General features: G+C 44.2%; 2 protein-coding genes across 7 annotated transcripts in view; one reads left to right on the top strand and one right to left on the bottom strand.

Annotated features, from left to right (window-relative positions):
• The window catches only part of LOC139547648 (cell surface glycoprotein MUC18-like), an 89,361-nt gene that overhangs the window by 47,434 nt on the left and 22,820 nt on the right, over positions 1 to 19,107 (top strand). For 2 of the 5 annotated variants that reach the window (XM_071356620.1, XM_071356619.1), the window contains exons 14-16: positions 159 to 248; positions 1,306 to 1,432; positions 1,847 to 1,952. In XM_071356620.1, the coding sequence (XP_071212721.1) occupies positions 159 to 248; positions 1,306 to 1,432; positions 1,847 to 1,952 (323 nt within the window). Of the gene's footprint in view, positions 1 to 158; positions 249 to 1,305; positions 1,433 to 1,846; positions 1,953 to 2,206; positions 5,275 to 19,107 lie in introns of those variants that run through there. The other 3 variants (XM_071356622.1, XM_071356623.1, XM_071356621.1) reach the window with 3 other exon arrangements.
• The window catches only part of cbl (Cbl proto-oncogene, E3 ubiquitin protein ligase), a 56,921-nt gene continuing 44,895 nt past the window's right edge, over positions 7,082 to 19,107 (bottom strand). The window contains exons 5-17 of one of the 2 annotated variants that reach the window (XM_071356616.1): positions 18,679 to 18,800; positions 17,547 to 17,684; positions 16,663 to 16,750; positions 16,184 to 16,315; positions 15,814 to 16,026; positions 15,033 to 15,164; positions 14,389 to 14,766; positions 14,128 to 14,222; positions 13,739 to 13,909; positions 13,413 to 13,501; positions 12,852 to 13,079; positions 12,268 to 12,396; positions 7,082 to 12,237 (exon numbers count right to left, since the gene is read on the bottom strand). In XM_071356616.1, the coding sequence (XP_071212717.1) occupies positions 12,059 to 12,237; positions 12,268 to 12,396; positions 12,852 to 13,079; positions 13,413 to 13,501; positions 13,739 to 13,909; positions 14,128 to 14,222; positions 14,389 to 14,766; positions 15,033 to 15,164; positions 15,814 to 16,026; positions 16,184 to 16,315; positions 16,663 to 16,750; positions 17,547 to 17,684; positions 18,679 to 18,800 (2,094 nt within the window). In that variant the 3' untranslated portion in view covers positions 7,082 to 12,058. The remainder of the gene's footprint in view (positions 12,238 to 12,267; positions 12,397 to 12,851; positions 13,080 to 13,412; positions 13,502 to 13,738; positions 13,910 to 14,127; positions 14,223 to 14,388; positions 14,767 to 15,032; positions 15,165 to 15,813; positions 16,027 to 16,183; positions 16,316 to 16,662; positions 16,751 to 17,546; positions 17,685 to 18,678; positions 18,801 to 19,107) is intronic. The other variant, XM_071356618.1, reaches the window with a different exon arrangement.

The raw sequence follows: 19,107 nt of genomic DNA, 5'->3' as shown, positions 1-19,107 counted from the left end.
TGGTTCATGTCTCCTGCCTATCTGTGTTTGTAACACGGAGCTAAGTGATTAGGGCCATGCTAAGTAGACAAGGCGGTTGTTGCATAATGGTTAACAGTGTTAGGTTGCCATAGAGCTGCTGTATTATCATGATAACTGTGTCCATGTGGTTTGTCCAGTAACGACTCCATTAGTTCCAGTAACAGTGGTAGCTCCAGTGACAGTAACAACAGTAACCCCAGTAACTCCTCCGAAGAGAGTCAAGAAAGGTTTGTGACTTCTGGTACTGGGTGTTGATGCTGCCACCCACCTAACGCGCTTAGAAGGCTGCCCTGCCCACCCCTCGCTCCACCCAGCTCACACTGCCTAGACTGAACCCCCCCCACCACCATCACCCTCCACAACCTGCACACTCTCTCTTTCTCAACACAGGACCCTCGTTCTCTATGCAGGGGAGGGCTTTGTATTCACTACTCAGGAGGCAACACCTGTGACATATGGAATAATTCATTATTGAATAGGATCTCTCTGTTTGTAATACTGTATGAAAATGTACCATATTTATCTATGTGGAGAGATACTTATAAATGATAAAGTGGAATATTATGAAATCTAGATTTAAAAAAAACATTTTTTATCATCATACATTGTTAGTTACAATGTTATAATTTGTATATTTTCTCTGTATGATGCTTCATGAATCATCGGAAACATAATCAGAAAAAACTAAGTTAAACCAGGCTGAAAAGTTCAATTTGCACATTGAGCATTTTGAGTACAACCCCCCCTCCTGAGAGAATGGAGTGGTATCACCCATTCTCTCCCTTGATGGAAATGGATCCATCCATCTACATCTGCATTCTTCCTCCAGGGGAGGTCCATCCCCAAGTGCACCCATCCGCCTCTTTACCTTTCTTCACTCCTTCTCTCTCCCTTTGTCATGCTACCTCCTACTGTAGTTCTGGTTGGTATTCTCTGACAGAGAAACCAAGCAGCCCAACTCTGGAAAGTGTTCCTTCAGACTGATCTTTAGTTCTCAATGAAAAACTTATTCCATGATGAACAACCTGGTTCAGAGACTGTACACCTGTTCTTCACCATCACCATCACCACCTGTGCATGCTGTTGTCTCTGAATGATGCACGCACACACGCACACACACACACACACACACACACACACACACACACACACACACACACACACACACACACACACACACACACACACACACACACACACACACACACACATCAGAAACTTCTTAAGAGGACAATTACCGGACAGGAAATGACCCGTGGTTCTGCCTCTTCTTTGTCCCACAAGAGGGCAGCGGTGTGGTCATAGCTGTCATCATCATCTGTATTCTCCTGCTGGCTATCCTTGGCAGTGTGCTGTACTTCCTGTACAAGAAGGGCAAGCTCCCATGTGGGCGTTCGGGCAAGCAGGATCTGTAAGTGTGTTTTCCACATTTTTGATTTATTTAAGGTTTGCAAAATTCCAGAAGCATTCTCAAAATTCCCAGGTTTTCCAGGAATCCTCCAACCAGGATTGCTGGAAGAGCTGTGCATTTTGGAGAACGTTTTTTTTATCAGAGCGCTTAATTTGTTGGATATGCCTCAGACGATATCTCTACAATAGCTCATCGTTTTTTTTCTCCATGATTTAACCTGATGTGTCATTATAGTTGCTATCAGATACCCTTTTCACACTATCGCGCTAACCCGAACCGTACTGTGCTGGCTGGGATAGTTTGTTGTCCTTTTTTAGTATCGCAACTATGGTGGAGGCATAAACAGGCCAGCTCGTAGTAGTGTGAAAAGGGTACTATATTGGTCATGCTGGTGATTACGAGCTGTCCTTCTAGTACCAAACCGAATAAGGGCGGCATAGTGGTGGAGATGAAGAGTGACAACACAGAGGAGGCCGTGCTTTTAAGTGTCAACGGAGACAAGAAACCTCCTAGTGACCAGGTAACTATGGACACTGGCTATTTTTTTACCATCCTTATAAATTGTACAACTACTCATCAAAATTATAGTTACAATTGTATTTTTTAGTATCTGAACTTTAGTGGTTAATACAATGCATTGTTGTGTTGGTGTTGAATGTTCCTTACCAGCTGTCCTATGATACAGTCCATTTACACAGTGTGTGTGTGCGTGTGTGCGTGTGTGCGTGTGTGCGTGTGTGTGTGTGTGTGTGTGTGTGCGTGTCCCCTCTGGAGTAAAGGGTGATAAGTATATGTACGTGCAGAAGTGAGCGTAGGTGTGTGAGGGGGCGACTGCTGCAGCTGCTCCCAGTCCAGTTCACTCTCTCAGGGTGGGATGGATCCTTTGATGCCTCATAGCCTACAACTCCCAGGAGAACTCATCTGATATGTGCTGCAGTTCTCTAACCTGATCCCAGATTCGTAGTTCATTAGCATGGCAGTGGCTAACAAAGGTCGTGGCTATGTTCTCTTATTAAGTCATGCTATTTCATACTTTATCATGTTTTTCCTATGCATAACGAAGAACATGACAGAGATGCTGGCCTAAGCACATACAGATCTGGGATCAGCCTAGCAATTTTTATGAATGTGGTTATTCTTTGCACCCATAAAATCCAGTTAGAGCATAAAATAAGAGGGACTGTTTGTTATATATTTTCCTTAATCCAAATGCCAACTCGGGGCAATCAATCACTGAAGAACAGCCTGGAACTGCTCTTCATGAAGAGTATTATATTCTGTATATATTTCTTTATTTAAAACACCCTGAGACAAACCTTTTAAAAATACATGGCTAGGAGTTTTGGGTTTGTTGCTTTTTGATGGAGGGACGTCTGTGTAGGCTTTGCGCTAGCTCTTGTCCAGGCCGTTAGTGCGCATTCCTCGGCAGCATAGTGGAGGAACGTGAACTAATGCTAGACCAGAGCTAGCTTTACTCTTAGAGGTCCACCTGCTGTTGCTCTGCGTGTGATTGGCTGCATTCCCTTCCTACTTTGCTAAAGTCCGTACACTGAAACCATGGGTGCATAATGACGGTCTTACCAACCATGTCTACATGTATACAGCCTGCTTCATCTACCCATGTAAACGTACATCCAACCTTTAGAGCTATGTTCTCAAAATGGACTCCAGTATGGGTCATGATTCCGTTTTAGTTTAGTCTGTATATTTTTTGTTGTTGTTACCACTGAAACTAATCTTAGACGTGTTTCCCCTTTGTGAATGGCTTTGTGAATGAACATGTAAGGCCTTGTCTCATCCTCTTGTTATCTTATGAGAGACGGGCCCTGTTTGAATATGTTGGAATACATCCTTGCTTATTTCCTTCATTGGAGTAATCAACGAGCTGACATGACTCGGATAGGAGAAGGCCTATTCAATCAGGTCAAATCAGTGATTTCTTCATGGAAGGAAGGATATGTGGTGAAATATCCATGGATTAGAGGTCCCCATTCCTATCTGTTCAGGATTGGGTTATTTTGTACGACAATAGCCAATAGCAGAGCTCCGATGAAGCCAAAGTGTCATTGGTTACTTTTTCTTCTTCCACAGTTCTTGTATTCTTTGTAAATAAGAGGTTAGAATCACGCTGATATGTTTCCAGTTTCTGTCCGTAAACTTCTGTCTGCCTTATACATTCAGCCTCTTATTCTACAAATCACAGCTAGCAGTATAGCTTACTTTCTTTCACACTTGTTTTATCGTTATTCGTGAGAATGTCCAGTGCACTGATTTTGTTTTGTTTGTTAGGATTTTTTTTGTCATGTTTGGTCTGTGAATCTCTAGTTTAAGTTGGGTGAAGGAGTGTTTGCGCATGTAATGTGAGTGAAATGTCAGCTAGTTTTTTATGAAAGTGAAGGTAAAATGGCTCTTTGATGTGGGGAGAGGGGTAAATTGAGCCACCCTTGTTTCTAGGAAACCCTTCACAAAATTAATAATTTGACCAAATATTTAGGAAGAGGTCATCATTTCATGAAGTCTGTTAAGGAAGAAACCACATGGAAAAAGTGGTAAGCAAGTTAGGTCCAGAAAACAGATTTTCACAAAGTCAAATTCATTTATTGTGTTAGAGGTTTCATGATGCTTGTATCTAAACCAAAGTATATAATTGTAAGATTGTTCTATACATTGGTTGGGGTCTCTATAAGCTTCAATATGAATTCCTAAACATACCATGAAAGTGCATCCTTGTAGCTGTGTGGGCTAATAAAGTCAAAATGTTGGCCATGGGGTAAGTTGAGGAAATGCCAAGTTAAGTGTTTTCTTCCCAGGCGTAATGCAAGGCATTATCACTGGGATATGAGGTAACAACAGGATAAAGATAGATATGGTTTTTAAAAAGGTAGTGGTCATATTTAATTCAGTAAAGACATTTGTAGGTGGCTCAACTTGTAAGTTGTGCCAAGACACCACTTTTCTTTGGACAAGCTATGTTTTCAAAACTAACATTTTATATGAATTCTGATTATTTCCAGGGATACACAACATCCTGACATATGTAGATATCTTTGTTCGAAAGAATACTATATTTCCCTTGATGGCGTGATGCTGAAAGTAAAACATCTCAAATGTACTCTACTCTCCCCTATGGCAAATATAAACTATATGAAAGTCATCTGAACAGGGACTAAAATGTTAATCTCTGATAGTGTTTTACACAGAACTCCTCTGCTAATGCTTATATGTGTATACTGTATATATGTATATACACATACCTAGTGGTTTTCATTCTACAAACAAAATGGCAAGAATTCATTTGATCTGTTGGTCAGACTGACACCATTTCTACAGGAGAGAATGACTTTAACAATACACTCCTTAGTTTGAGCTTCCTTAATCACAAGTAAGATCCGAAGAGCTCGCTCATGGCCATATTAAAACACAAACCCCAGAATGTCCCCTCATGACACTACAGGTTAAAAGCTGGTTTGCTTAAGTGAGCGCCAAACTTAAGTCTGCATCAATCATTAGGGCCACCAGTTGATTTTTTTATTCATTTTTACTCATGGTCCTCCCAATCATATGTTAAGGTCAGAGGAGAAAAGAATGACAATCATCAATCAATCTTTGATAGTATGAGGTAAAATGTATGTTTGGTTCTTTTTACTTACACCCTTCAATATCTCCCCCTAAAGAATGTTTTGTTAATATTTTGGACAAGAACTATCAGTGTTAATTTTGATTATTTAAAAAAAAAAAGTTGTAATATCTATGAGTTGCAAAGACAGATTAACAGATTCCTTTTGTTTGCAATTTATTTTTATTAAGTAAATGCCAAATAAAAATGACTGTTCAATGAAAAACGTGTCTTTAAGCCTGAAAAGATTGTACATCATCTTGACGACCTTCCACTTTCCATTTTGACAGGACTAGCCATCCATTGATATAAAGAATACTGTATAGTATATAATCCAAATAAACACCGGTGGAAGAGAAGACCACTTTTGGCTTGTGAAGACAGGAATGTACACTGTACTACAGTAGCTGAGGCAGCGTTTGTCATCTACCATGTTTCCCACGTTGCTTCCCAAGAGTACTAAAATATATTTCGATAATTATCCCATTTTTAATTGATACCAAGATGAGGGGAACAGGAGTGAGTTAGTTGTACTGGGTCTATATTCATAAAGGATCTTAGACCTTCCTTAAGAACACTAAAATGGTGATAACAATTCTTACCAAGGAGTTTACCTTAAGACTCAGACAAAGGCACAAACGACAAGTAAGCAAGTAAGACCTCGATCGTTCCCTAGTGATCACTGCAGATGATTGTTGTAGTTGGACAGGAAGGCGGACTGGCAGAGCATCCGCTTATTACTGGGAGATGAAAAGGAGGACAAGCGCACCCCAATGTGGATAATTGAATCATGTTCAAGTTCACTGTAGAAAGTCCAAGGTTTCTGATTTTCCACCCTTCTCCCAAAGCGTGCATGTGCACAGTGCACACTACCCATCATGGATTTAAATGCATTGAGTGTAAGCGTTTGAGGTCGTTTCCACCATTGTTAAATCCACGACTGCATGTTTCTGGGCTCGGGAGAAGGGTGGAGAATCAGGACATAACCCTAGTTGGGCTTTCTGGGTCTTTTCTTTGTGATTCAAGTGACAAGACAGGATTGCATCAAATTGATGAATGTCTATGATAATGTATAAATAGCAGAAATAAATAAACAGGATAAATGATCATGGACAAAATAAATGCAGCATAGCAATGTATGTTTTTTTCAAGACATGAAAAATGCTTCAAATTCCAGAAAAACATGATTTTATGAAGTTCTGGAGGAGCAGTAAAGCATTAAATTACTAAATACGTTTATAATGGAAAATGCATAACGAAGAACAATGGACTCTGAAAGGCCCCCGTTATCGGCCCATCCACATGCATCGACTTAGACAGATGTTTTAAACCAAAGTGGACGTGGGGGCACTGATGGCAGTTCACACTTGGTAGTGAGAAAAGCTGAAGCAGTAAGGCAACGAGAGAAAGGGGTGGACACTTCCCCAATCCCAAATCCACCCATAACCCCTATGCACTTACGGAGGTCTCAGGACCAATTACCATATTACTTCTAAAGATGCATAGGGTCAAGGGCTTGATTTGGGATTGGACATTTACTCCTGAGGTGCCGACTTGCTGCACCCCCGACAACTACTGTGATTATTATTATTTGACCATGCTGGTCATTTATGAACATCTTGGCCATGTTCTGTTATAATCTCCACCCGGCACAGCCAGAAGAGGACTGGCCACCCCTCTCTAGGTTTCTTCCTAGGTTTTGGCCTTTCTAGGGAGTTTTTCCTAGCCATCGTGCTTCTAGACCTGCATTGCTTGCTGTTTGGGGTTTTAGGCTGGGTTTCTGTACAGCACTTTGAGATATCAGCTGATGTACGAAGGGCTATATAAATACATTTGATTTGATAAGCGTCTTCCAAAAGCCCAAGCCTGGGGCACAATCAGCAGTCAATAACATGTTATGTATAAAACATGGGTTTTTAAAAACTAGATGGAGGAAGAAAATATTTTGCTGTGGCACAGGTGTGAACCAGAGTAGAGAGCTGAACACAGTCCTTGAGCATTGCATAAGTACCGCTAAAGAGACCGAGACAAGACATCTTACTATTCATTTAATAAACAGTACAGCACTGTGCATACTTCCAAAGTGATATGAGCATTAAAAAACATCAAAAGTTAAAACGCCTCGACTGTTGAAAGAAACATGGCAATGTGGACAGACAGCTCCCTCTTCTGGTAAAAAGTTGAACAATTCCAACTGAGAAAAGGAGTTTGGTGTGTAACGTGGTGACGCCATCCAATAGGCAGAGAGGGCATATAGGTACTGTAAGGAGAACACTGGACTATCTGAGACCAAAGGGTTGAAACCATGTTCTCCTGTCAGACGATGCCTTAGTCAGCAGTAGGACATTACCGACACTTCTAAACATATGGCACTGCTCACAGAATTATTCACAAAAGTCAACAAAAAAACATTGGGGGGAAAAATACAAAATAGAATGACATATACAGGAATGCTGAATAAAATACAACATAGCAATTTCCGCACATTATTTTAAATCAGTCAGTATACACTTCATTTTTTAAGTGACAGTATCGTAGCACAAATTGGTATAGTATGCAGAAAAAGTCAATATACACTTACAGTACCTTCAGAAAGTTCACACCATTTGACTTTATCCACATTTTGTTGTTGTTGTTACAGCCTGAAGTTCATGTCGATTGTCACTGGCCTACATACAATACCCCATAATGTCAAAGTGGAAAATATTTTTTCTACATTTTTACAAATTCATAAAACATGAAAAGCTGAAATGTCTTGAGTCAATAAGTATTCGACCCTTTTGTTATGGCAAACCTAAATAAGTTCAGGAGTAACAATGTACTTAACAAGTCAAGTCAAATTCTGTGTGCAATAAGTGTTTAACATGATTTCTGAATGACTACCTCATCTCTGTACCCCAGACATACAATTATCTGCAAGGTCCCTAAGTTGAGCAGTGAATTTCAAAAGACAGATTCAACCACAAAGACCAGGAAGATTTTCCAATGAAGGGCACCTATTGGTAGATGGGTAAAAATAAAAGCTGACATTGAACTTCCCTTTGAGCATGGTGAAGTTATAAATTACATTTTGGATGGCGTATCCATACACCCAGTCATTACAAAGATACAGGTGTCCTTCCTAACTCAGTTGACGGAGAGGAAGGAACCCGCTCAGTGATTTCACCGTGAGGCCAATGGTGACTTTAAAACAGTTTGAGAGTTTAATGGCTGTGATAGGAGAAACTGAGGATGGATCAACAACATTGTAGTTACTCCACAATACTAAGTGTTATATTTGGGGCAAATCTAGTACAACACATTACTGAGTACAACTCTCCATATTTTCAAGCATAGTGGTGGCTGCATCATGTTATGGGTATGCTTGTATTCATTGGGGAGTTTTCAGGCAAAAATAAATAAATGTAACGGAGCTAAGCACAGGCAAAATCCTAGAGGAAAACCTGGTTTAGTTTGCTTTCCGCCAGACACCAGGAGATTAATTCACTTTTCAGCAGAACCATAACCTAAAACACAAGGCCAAATCTACAACTGGAGTTGCTTACCAAGAAGACAGTGAATGTTCCTGAGTAGCCGAGTTACAGTTTTGACTTAAATCTGCTTGAAAATCTATGGCAAGACCTGAAAATGGTTGTCTAGTAACGATTTAACAGAGCTTGAAGAATAAAAACGGGGAAAAAAGAATGTGCAAATATTGTACAATCCAGGAATGCAAAGCTCTTAAGAGACTTACCCAGAAAGACTCACAGCTGTAATCACTGCCAAAGGCAATTCTAACATGTATTGACTCAGGGGTGTGAATTCTTATGTAAATGAGATATTTCTGCATTTAATTTTCAATACATTTGCAAACATTGGGGTATAGTGGGTAGGTGGGTGAGAAACAAATATGTAATCCATTTAGAATTCAGGCTGCAACAAGTCAAGGGGTATGAATACTTTCTGAAGGCACTGTACATAGATACATACATGTTCATACATAGACAAGAATCAGTACAGTAAATCAAGATGAAAGGATAAGTGATTCCATTCTGAAACCTCACAATCCCTATTGAACGTGGTGCATTCGGAAGTTACGTCACCGTTTCCCTCAAGGCAACTAGGAACAGAAGAAAAAGAACCAAAAAAGACACCACACAAACCTCTTCCAGTCCGGAGACCGTGAGATACAGTTGAGAAGCTAGCCTACACGGTGATTCTACAGCCCATGGCGGCAATCCCATTAACAGAGCTTCTCCACCTTTAGGGGTGAAGCCAATGTACCTCAATAGTACCGGTCCTGGAGAGAAAACATCTAGGAATGTGAGTCAGTGAGATTTTTACATTTTTACCAACAATGTAATAGAAGTCAGCACAAAATGATGACAATTAGTAATAGACTTCTTTCGTAAATTCAATACGTGTGGATATTCGGATATTCATCGGTATGGACTCCCTAAAAATATGGGTTTGTGGATTGCGTTCAAACTCCGAAGGCCCTATAACCACTGAATCTGAAAACGCAGGAAAACTCAGTGAATGAAGACCTACCATGTAGACATACAGGAACAAGATGCACCCTACTGTAATTCAATGAGTGCATTGGTTAGTTTAACAATTCGTTGCCAACTCATTAGAGTCAAGCCGAGTCGGAACAGTCCATGTGAAGTCACTTGTCTGGCTAGGGTACATACGGTATTCCTGAGTTACAGATAGGATTGCAACATTTTTCCTGGAATCAAGAGGTAAAAAGCAGGGAATCCTCCAACTGGGAATTCTGGGAACGTTTCAGTAACTTTGCAACCCTAGTTACAGAGGAAGATGTGTTAGTCCTCCTTCAACCAGGGAGTGTTTAACAATCGAAAACAGAGATAAAAAATGGCCACATTCCCAACTGGTCCACAAACCCTGCTGTTGCGTTGACCCAAACACTGGTTGTAATATCTCTATAGGAAAAAGTCATACTCTTTAGAACCCCGTCATTGTGTGACCGAAAAGGTTTACGAAAATAAATAAAGAGTTTTATAGAATGTGCAACTTTCCCCCAACCCCCCCTTTTCCTTTTTTTGGGGCTGCAACTCGTCAATGTTTTGGGTGTGCTTCTCAACATGTTCTTATTCACTAAGCTACTGGGCTTTTTGCAGCTGTGCAATTAAGTCGACCCTTAAATGACAAAGCTCGCACAATTGTAATCTAGATTAGATTAGACTCCCCTTGAAAAGTGGGAGGCATCTACCATACAGATTCCTGAATGAGTTATGACACTGTTACTTTTCGTCAATCACATTGCTTGTTTTGCTGGTGTTACCACGTAGGTCAATATGCTGACAGCGCCGCTTACGACGTCATCGTAATTCCTCTAAAGGCTATCCAGTCAAACACTATCCTAAAAATGGGAAAACAACTGAAGTCAGCTTGAATTGCACAACCCAAGCTGCTTGCATTTTCAAGTATGCTACATCACCAAATAAAGAATACAAATGAGATACTGTCACTTTAAAAAAATAAAAAAAGACAGGTTAAACAATATTCACAAATGTACATTTAAGGCTTAATTGTATAGCACTAACAATAGTAGCAGCAGTAAAGCACTTCTGAATTAATAATAACAATAATGATCATAATAATAATATATTATTAAAGTAATCGATGACACATTATTTTGTTTCACAATGCTGAACAGCTTCGGTGTACATCTCGGACGAAGCTCTCCTCATGTCTGAGCGGTTTTCAATGTATCATAGAATCTTGGCCCGGGTACTGGGCCTTTATTAGAATCCATCAATCCTTTTTCTCTCACCATTAAATTTCAGTACACTTTGCCTCTCCCATTCAGACTCTCCCATTCAGACTCTTGTTAAGAGAGCACTACATTGGAGGAAGAACAAAAAACGTCTGAGCAATATATTAATTCCACATTCATTTTGCACAAGAATAGAAGAGGGATTGGGACATGGGCCAACCGGGACCTCGCAGATGGCTTCGATTGATTAGCTCTGACAGCAGAGCCAGGACTGCCTCTTAAAAACGTCTTACTGAAAAAACAAAAAAACACAGGCTTCCCAGTCTGGTCATGGAAATCACTGACGAGATGATTAGGGGTGGTTAGATGTAGGAAACAATGCCACCCACAGTAGAAAATGATGCACATAGATAACAACACAGTCAAACACAGCTTTGCTTTTCACCGGGGTTTTAAGTCATATGGTCAACCAGTGAGCTAGGTCAGCCATCACATGTCCCAACCCTACTAGCCAAGTCATTGGCCCGACACACACACACACACACACACACCCTCAGCTGAAGACAACAGTCTAGACATCCCACACTAACATCATGCTACTTTGAGGCAAACCCCACACACACATTCATTTCCCCCCCAAAGAAGTACCGAAGCAATATTAATAAAGGCCATATTTGACATGTTGCCAAATGTTCTGCTGTGAGTCTAGGAAACGCCTGCTTCTGAATGCTAAACGAAGACCGCCGCTCTCTTCAAAAGTGAGGACTGGGGACTATAGAAGGGTGCTCTCTCCCAAAGAATCACCATCTTTGTCCTCTGCAATCTATCCTTAACATGAAGACAAAAACAGACCTTCGAAGCGGAACTCATTGGAAATATATATGTATACATTATACACATTTAATATATATTTAGTTATATATTAAATTCTTAGATAGACACACATACATGTTTTTTTGGGGGGGGGGGGGGGGTGTCGATTACATTTCGGTAGAGGCCTGGAGAGGATGTGAAAACGACCGTCGAAGCGCCGGTTGTGCGATGAGCCACCATCATCATCATCATCATCATCACTTCACCCCATGGGATCTGGAGAGTGGCCCTGCAGCACATTACAAAAGGCGTCCGGACACTCTTAAAAAAGCGAGTGAAGCGCAGGGCTCGGAGTGAGCTAGTTTTGAGAGGGCGCCGGACAGGAGACTGCAAGGGCTCCAGTTAGCACTGAAGCGCTAGTACTGCAGGCGATGGGCTTTGGGCTGAGCTGGGCAGGGCTGGAGCAGAGGAGGTACTATGTAAGAATGTGAGCTGTGGAGGGAATGGAGACAAACTCGCGCAAGATATTCTTGGCCATCTCCATATTGTTCTGTGCAATCATCAAGGCTTTCTGGATGTCCTGGTAGGTGTAGCCTTGCCTCATGAGATGCTCGATCTCACTGGTGATCTGGGGGTTGGCTACTCCTCCACCTCCTCCACCACCACCACCACCACCACCACCACCACCACCACCACCACCACCACCACCACCGCCTAATCCAGGAGGTATGGGGCTGGACCGGGGCTCGGAGTTGATGCGGCGGGGGAGGGGCTTGGGCGGCCGCTCTGGGGCGTCGCTGGAATCTGAGAAGGCTAGAAGGACAGGGAGGAAAATAAAACGGCATTCACATCCCAAACCACAGAACAACAAGCAGCATCCACATTTACAATCCAGTACTGCTGCCCAAATATGTAAATCGCAATCGGAAGTCTTGAAGACGCCATAAGGGTGCTCTGAGATTAAATAGTATAAATATAGGAATACAACACTAGGGACTACCTTGTTAAATAAACAGGGTTGTTTAACCGTTCGAGACACATAGGGACAGAAGTTTCTCCTCAACACGACTGGGCTGGAAAAACTCTGGGCTCTAGTAACAGAATTAGTTATTTATTTAACTCAAATCTGGTGCACCGTTTTGTCGTACATGGTCTCTATCAAATAAACTACCTAGGGCCCAGTGTTCCCTGGTCAGATCAGGTCAGGAAAAACTCCCTGCCCTACAAATTAACTAAAGGGGTCCGAAACAGGTGGCTCTGAAGCGGACCCTTACAGGCGGATGCTCCGGGCTCGCTTTCCATGGAGAGACGGCTGATGGCGGCGCTGGAAGTGGCCCCCAGCTCGGACAGGGTGCGTCGGGCAGGGGCCATGGGCAACACTGGTTTGGGGATGTCGTAGCCGTTTTCCTCCACTACCTCAGGGGGCTCCCGGACCGGGCAGGGGATCTCCCAGATGGGACAATTGGTACTGGCCAAGGGGGGCAGCTCAGAGTAATCTGGGGAACGGAGGGATTCACAGTGGGGTCAGAGGGGTGAAATGAAACAATGGCATTTTAATCTCTTTGAATAGAATGGAATTGAATAGAATACAGTGGGATAGAATAGAATACAGTGGGATGGAACACAGTGGGATAGATCAGTGGGCTAAAATGAGAATAGAGCTGGAGTGCTGAACTAGCAAAGATGGGGTATACTGCATGTGTGTTTATAATAAGCAGAAGTAGATGGGGTTTAGAACAGAGAGTTGCCAAAAAGTACTGGTCAATAGTGAACTATGTAGTGAAAATGGTGCCATTTGGCACACAGACAGTGTTGCGGTAGGGCAGTACCCGAGTCTCTGGCCAGGTGAGCCTGGGCCTGGACGTTATACATGGCTTCATACATTTGAGGTCCTTCATCCAGGTCATTCAGCATGGGCCTACCAAACACAGGAAGGGGAGGGAGACTAATAGGACATGACATCATATGGCCAGATAAGTAAAATATATATATTTTTTTAAAGATTTGTTTTTCGCTATTGACGTGCAATCAAATGTCAGAATAAGAAAATACATTACAGAAGATGTACACAGTACCCCTACAATATCATCAATGAACTTACAGTGAAGTGTTTTTCAATGAGAGGATATGCTGACTTAGGACAGAGGGTGCTTACCATGAGTTGAGAGAGGTAGGCTGGGGAGGTTTGGGGACTGGGGTCTCTGCCACCACAAGGGGAGCTGCCATGGGGGCCAGGACGGGCCGAGAGGTGGGGATCATGTAGTCGGACTCCTCGTCACTCTCGTAGGCCTCCTCCCCAACCACTGGCTTCAGACCTGGATGGGCTCTGACAACGCACAGAGAGAGAGAGGGGGACACTTCATATAACCAAGGCCAGGAGATTTTGGGACCTGATCAGGGAAAACTCTAGGTTCTGAGTATAGGCTATACCTAGGACAGAGTTTTTCATGGGTAAAGTCACTTGGTGAAGGAAAAACTCCTGGCCCTATACATCATACAACACATTCACACAGCAGGGAGAGGAGTGTGTGTCCTTCACTGCACCTTGTTGACAGAGCATAGATGGCATTGGCCGAGACTGAAGGCTTCACTTTGGGGTTGTCATACGCCTGACTGCCAGACGCCGTGCCTCCGAAACTCTGGGGAGGAACAGACAAGACACACAGTCAGACACAGCTAAAGTCCTATTTCTGTAAATACCAATTTGTGATCCCCATACAAATTGTACACAGTCTTGGTATAGGTTAAATCCATGTCTGTGAAACCACATTTAACCAACTGCTCTAACAGAAGCTAGTATTATACCTGGGCTCCCTTCTCCAGCTGATGATCCAGACTGAGCGAGCTGTTGTTCCGCTGTCCGTCTGTGCATCCGTCTAGCGCTGAGGGTAGGGCCAGGGGGAGCGAGTGTCTGTTGGAGAGCTCCCGGACCCCCCGCGTGTCTCCCACAACGGGTGGCTGTCCGGGGGCCTTGGGCACTGGCCTGGGGTTCCAGTCGGCCAGGTTGCGGTTGGGCGGGGCCGGGGGCAGCTTGGGCTCCCCCAGGGGGGTGCAGGGTAGGGGACGTCTGCCGAGCCACCCGTCAGGCCCGGCAGAGAGAGGTCTGTCTGGGGGAGGAGGGGGTGGCAGGTCCCTCAGGGCTGGGGGCAGGGGGAGAGGCTTGTCCTTGTGGTGGGAGGACGCCTAGGGGAAAGGAGAGCACAATTACAGACCGTGAGGACAATCAATTGAATCTGTTTTCAAAGGAGGAAGTAGCCTTTGTCAACTTATTTGTCAACTTATTATTATTAACAGCTGTCATGCCTTTGGTTTTTTAAGAAAGTTGTTTGAGGTTTTTGGTTTAATTATTATTTTGTCCTCAAACAGTGGCTAAATAGGCCCCTCTCTCACACATTTCAACTTGTAACATTCCCATTTGTCTATTGCTGTTTGATGAGCAGAGAGCTTGCCTTGGATGTGGCCCCTGGGCTGGATGCTCCTGGGGGGTTCGGTGGTCGGTGCTGCAGGAGGTCAAGGCGGGGGGGCACGGGGGGCAGGGAGGACTGGGGCGCCAGGGACATGGGCGAGGGGGGACGCTCCACCTGCAACATCACCACCCCACAGCTCAGGAAGAGAGTTATGGATACTTTTCACTGCACTTACTCTTCAAAACCAGGGGGAAACTTTCCCCATCACGTCAAAGCTGTGTGTGTAGTCTCACTCTCAAAGTATTCGTCTATTCAAGCTTACTCCACCGGCTGAGTTCTGACGTGTTACAGACAGACAGCTGAGAGATGCCGGCTCACAAGAGGAGAAAAAGAAAGGGCCCTCCACATCAAATACCTGGAAGAAGCAAAGCTAACCCTGACCTTAGAAGTCAAAGATGAAAGCGATGTGATCTTACACTCTGAAGGTGTGAGAAAGAGAGAGGGGAAGAGTTTCTCAGAACAGTTAAGTTCACAGCAGGGGTGCTCAACTATAGTCCCCAAGGATTACAGTAGGCTATATGCCCAGATTCAGCAAGCAAACTTTGAGAAGAATTCAGTCACAAATAATACGTTTCTATCTGAACGTTCCACAGTGTTGCGCCTTGCTTGAACGCTAGCTCAGGGATAGAGGAAGAGTCATGTATTAAGATTGGGGGGACGAGGAAGCTGATCCTAGACATGTCACCTAGAGAAAACTTCACCCCGGAGCTATAGAGTAGAGGGCTCCATAATCCGCTTTAGGCCCCAGCTAGACCGCGCTCACCTTGGAACAGGCCAGCTTGCTCATCATGAGGTGGGGGTCTTCCAGCCGGTCGTCGTCGTCATCGTCGTAGCTGGGCGAGGGGGCACCCTCTGCCCCGAACAGGGCCCTACAGGAGCCACCTATGGGGTCCTTGGGGTCAAAGGGGTCAACCACGATGGGCTCCGTGCCCTTGATCTCACAACGGCAGAACGGGCAGCCCTGACCCTCCGACTCCTGAAGGAGAAGAAAAGCAGAGAGAGAGAGGGAGGAGGGATTAGGGAAATTCATGTCGATATGAGGACGCACATGCATGCACCCACATGCACACTTCCGCCCACTGACCCACCCACCCGCCCAACTCAGCAAGGGTGAAAGACTAGGGGTACAGTACCTGCCAGGCGGTGAGACAGGACGTACACATGAGGTGACCGCAGGGCTCGATCTTCACGTCCTTGTCGTTCTCCGCACAGATCTTACACAGCTGGAAAGTGGAGCCCATCTCACAGTACAGCTCATATTGCTCCTGAGGACACACACACATAGATACACACAGTCAGCCATGGGATTTCAGCAGACCTCCCTGAGCACAGGGTAACACATTCATACAAATAGAGCACATTAAAGCACCCTTAGTTGAGTTTGGTTCGTACCGTATATGGCAACTAAAAAGAGCCAGGGTCATGTTCAGGAGGACACAGCGCGGCAAAACATTTTGAAACAGAAAACGAATGAGAATTTTCGACTGGACACGTTCATATGCGTTTCACTCAGTTTCCAAAACTTTTCCCCTACTAAACAGGACCCAAGATTCAGGAAGTGCAGTATGTACTGAGAGAGAGTGAGAGAGTGAGTGAGTGAGAGGAGACCCACCTGTGTGACTTTGATATGGTCTTGTGGCGAGGGCTCACACAGTCCCGTGAGGTCTGGGTTCTGGGTGCGCCCGTCGGGGAACAGGTAGCTGGGCAGAGGAGGTGGAACTCTGGTCACTCACAAGGGTAAAGCAACACACATAGGTTGTCTCAAATGACACCCTATTCCCCTTATGAAGTACACTACTACGGACTAGAGCCACACAGGGCTGCCACATAGGATCAAAAGCACGGCACACTATGGGGAATAGGGTGCAATTTGAGTCGCAGCCATACTGCGTGCTTCTGACTATATCTTTCATGTAGAGGCCTAAGTGATACTTTCATAGTGCCTTTATAGAACACATGCATCAGGCTCTTTGCAAAGCAAACCTTTCCACAGACTAATTCAGCATTTGATTACAGGTTTATACCACAGCGTTTATGAAAACAAAACAGAAGTTTGAACACCGGCATACTCGAGGACAGTGGTTCCCAACTCCGGTCCTCGTGTACACCCCCAATAGCACACCTTTCTGTTGAAACCCCCAGACAAACACACCTCAATTCAACTTGTCAAGGGGTTGATGATTAGTTGACGAGTAGAATCAGGTGTGCTTGTCCGGTGCCACAACAGAAAGGTGTACTGTTGGGGTTTACTCGAGGACCAGAGTCCGGAACCACTGCTGTAAGAGACGATATCATATCCACTATCCCCCCCTAACTACTGCACATTGCAAATCAAACTCTCCTGTTGCTTATGAAAACAGAAGAGGCAGACGCAACATGAGACGTGTTGGTTTGAGTTCAGTGGCATAGGGACTTTGAGACGTAGCCACATTGTTTATATGGGCGGGGGGGACAGAAATACAGGCGAGACAGAAAGAGAGAGGTTAGGGAACTCACAATCCTTCCCGGAAGCCGTCGATGAGGGCCTGGAAGAGGGGCTTGTTGTGGGGGATGGTCTGCAGGATGTTCCCATCTGCAGTGACGTAGCCGATGGCCCACTGGCCCAGCCGCGTGCAGCTCAGCCTGAAGATATAGCTGTGGAACACACACATACACACCAAGGACTAATGACAACAGGGGGAAAAAACGAAATAAAACGCCCAATCTCAGCTCATCCCCACCCTAAACAAACTCCTGGTGAGCTTCCCTGTCCTGAGTTCAATACTAAAGGACATATTTTCCTTAACAAGCCTTTTATAAAGCAATTGTGGGCATTACAAGCTTAGTAAACAATATACGGTACGCTTATAAATTGTACTGTTTATTTGTGCGCACACACCCACCCACCGCTTACAATGCAGTATATATGCTTACAATGCTTGTAAATGTTTGTACATCACAGAAACCTCAAGTATTATTAGTAGGAATATACACTATCCATAAATAGCTAAGCAAAGCTTATGCTTTAAAATCATTATAAATTAGTCAACTAGGCCTAAGAGGTGAATGAAGGCTAAATACTTGCTGCGTTGTCACACACTTGCTCTCTGTTGGAGCGAGTATTGACATCAGCCCAGTCTCTACAATACGTCCTATTGATGCTAGGTACCACGCCGTTCCATGTGCCACAGGGGGCACGTGAGACCGGGGGGGGGGGGGGGGGGGGGGGGGTCATTCTGTGTCATTGTGTAAGTGTGTGTTAGGTTGGTGGTGCAAGGTTGGGTTTGTTAGTGGTGTGTAAGCTCATGTCAGACAGACTGTGTATGAACGTGGTGTGCTTAACAGTTGTCTAAGTAGCTGTATTGGAGCGTGAGAGTACGCGACAGCACGGGCAAGTCAGTGAGTTGATTATTTATAGATTTTTTTAAATATGCAGAGTAATGGTTATAATGAGGTTTGTAACGTGAATGAAAGTGCATAATAAACAGCAGCATCTGTCACTGTGTTTCTGCTTTGACATTAGCGGAGAAAGTGTATTTAGCGGAGGTGTGTGTGTGCTCCGGTCAGTGTGCATACGCTATGTGTGTGTGTTGATGTGCGCGTGTCACTGTTGCATGCGTCGGGTGTACGTATGTAGTCTCTCACTGACCTGCCAGGTTTGTGGATGAACTTCTGCAGCCGGGCCTTGACCTCATCGTAGGTGAGGAAGGCCATGTAGCCCGAATGAGTCACCGCCAGGCTGTTCCAGTTCCTCAGCAGAGATGACCAAGGCTGTACACACACACACGCGCGCACACAGAGCGGAGGGTGAGTCCCGTCGTCTCAGAGTGGTACAACACCGTGGTACAACGTTGAGAGTAAAGCAAGAAATCATGACTGACTCTTAAAAGCTCCCTTTACTTTCTCCAGAGATGCAACCCTATCTTCATATCTTCATATCAGATCTGCCCCCGGGGGAATGGTAATGTGGTAACGATAGTGAGAAGCTACGAAGGTACTGTACTAAGAGTCAATCACCCTGCGCTGCACGACGCCTGCCTGCTTGACTCAAATTAGAGTGTTACTCCGCCGGGAAGAG

The sequence above is a fragment of the Salvelinus alpinus genome, chromosome 21 (genome assembly GCF_045679555.1).
Source record: "Salvelinus alpinus chromosome 21, SLU_Salpinus.1, whole genome shotgun sequence".
Lineage (NCBI taxonomy): Eukaryota > Metazoa > Chordata > Actinopteri > Salmoniformes > Salmonidae > Salvelinus > Salvelinus alpinus.
This window is presented reverse-complemented; position numbering and strand designations above follow the sequence as displayed.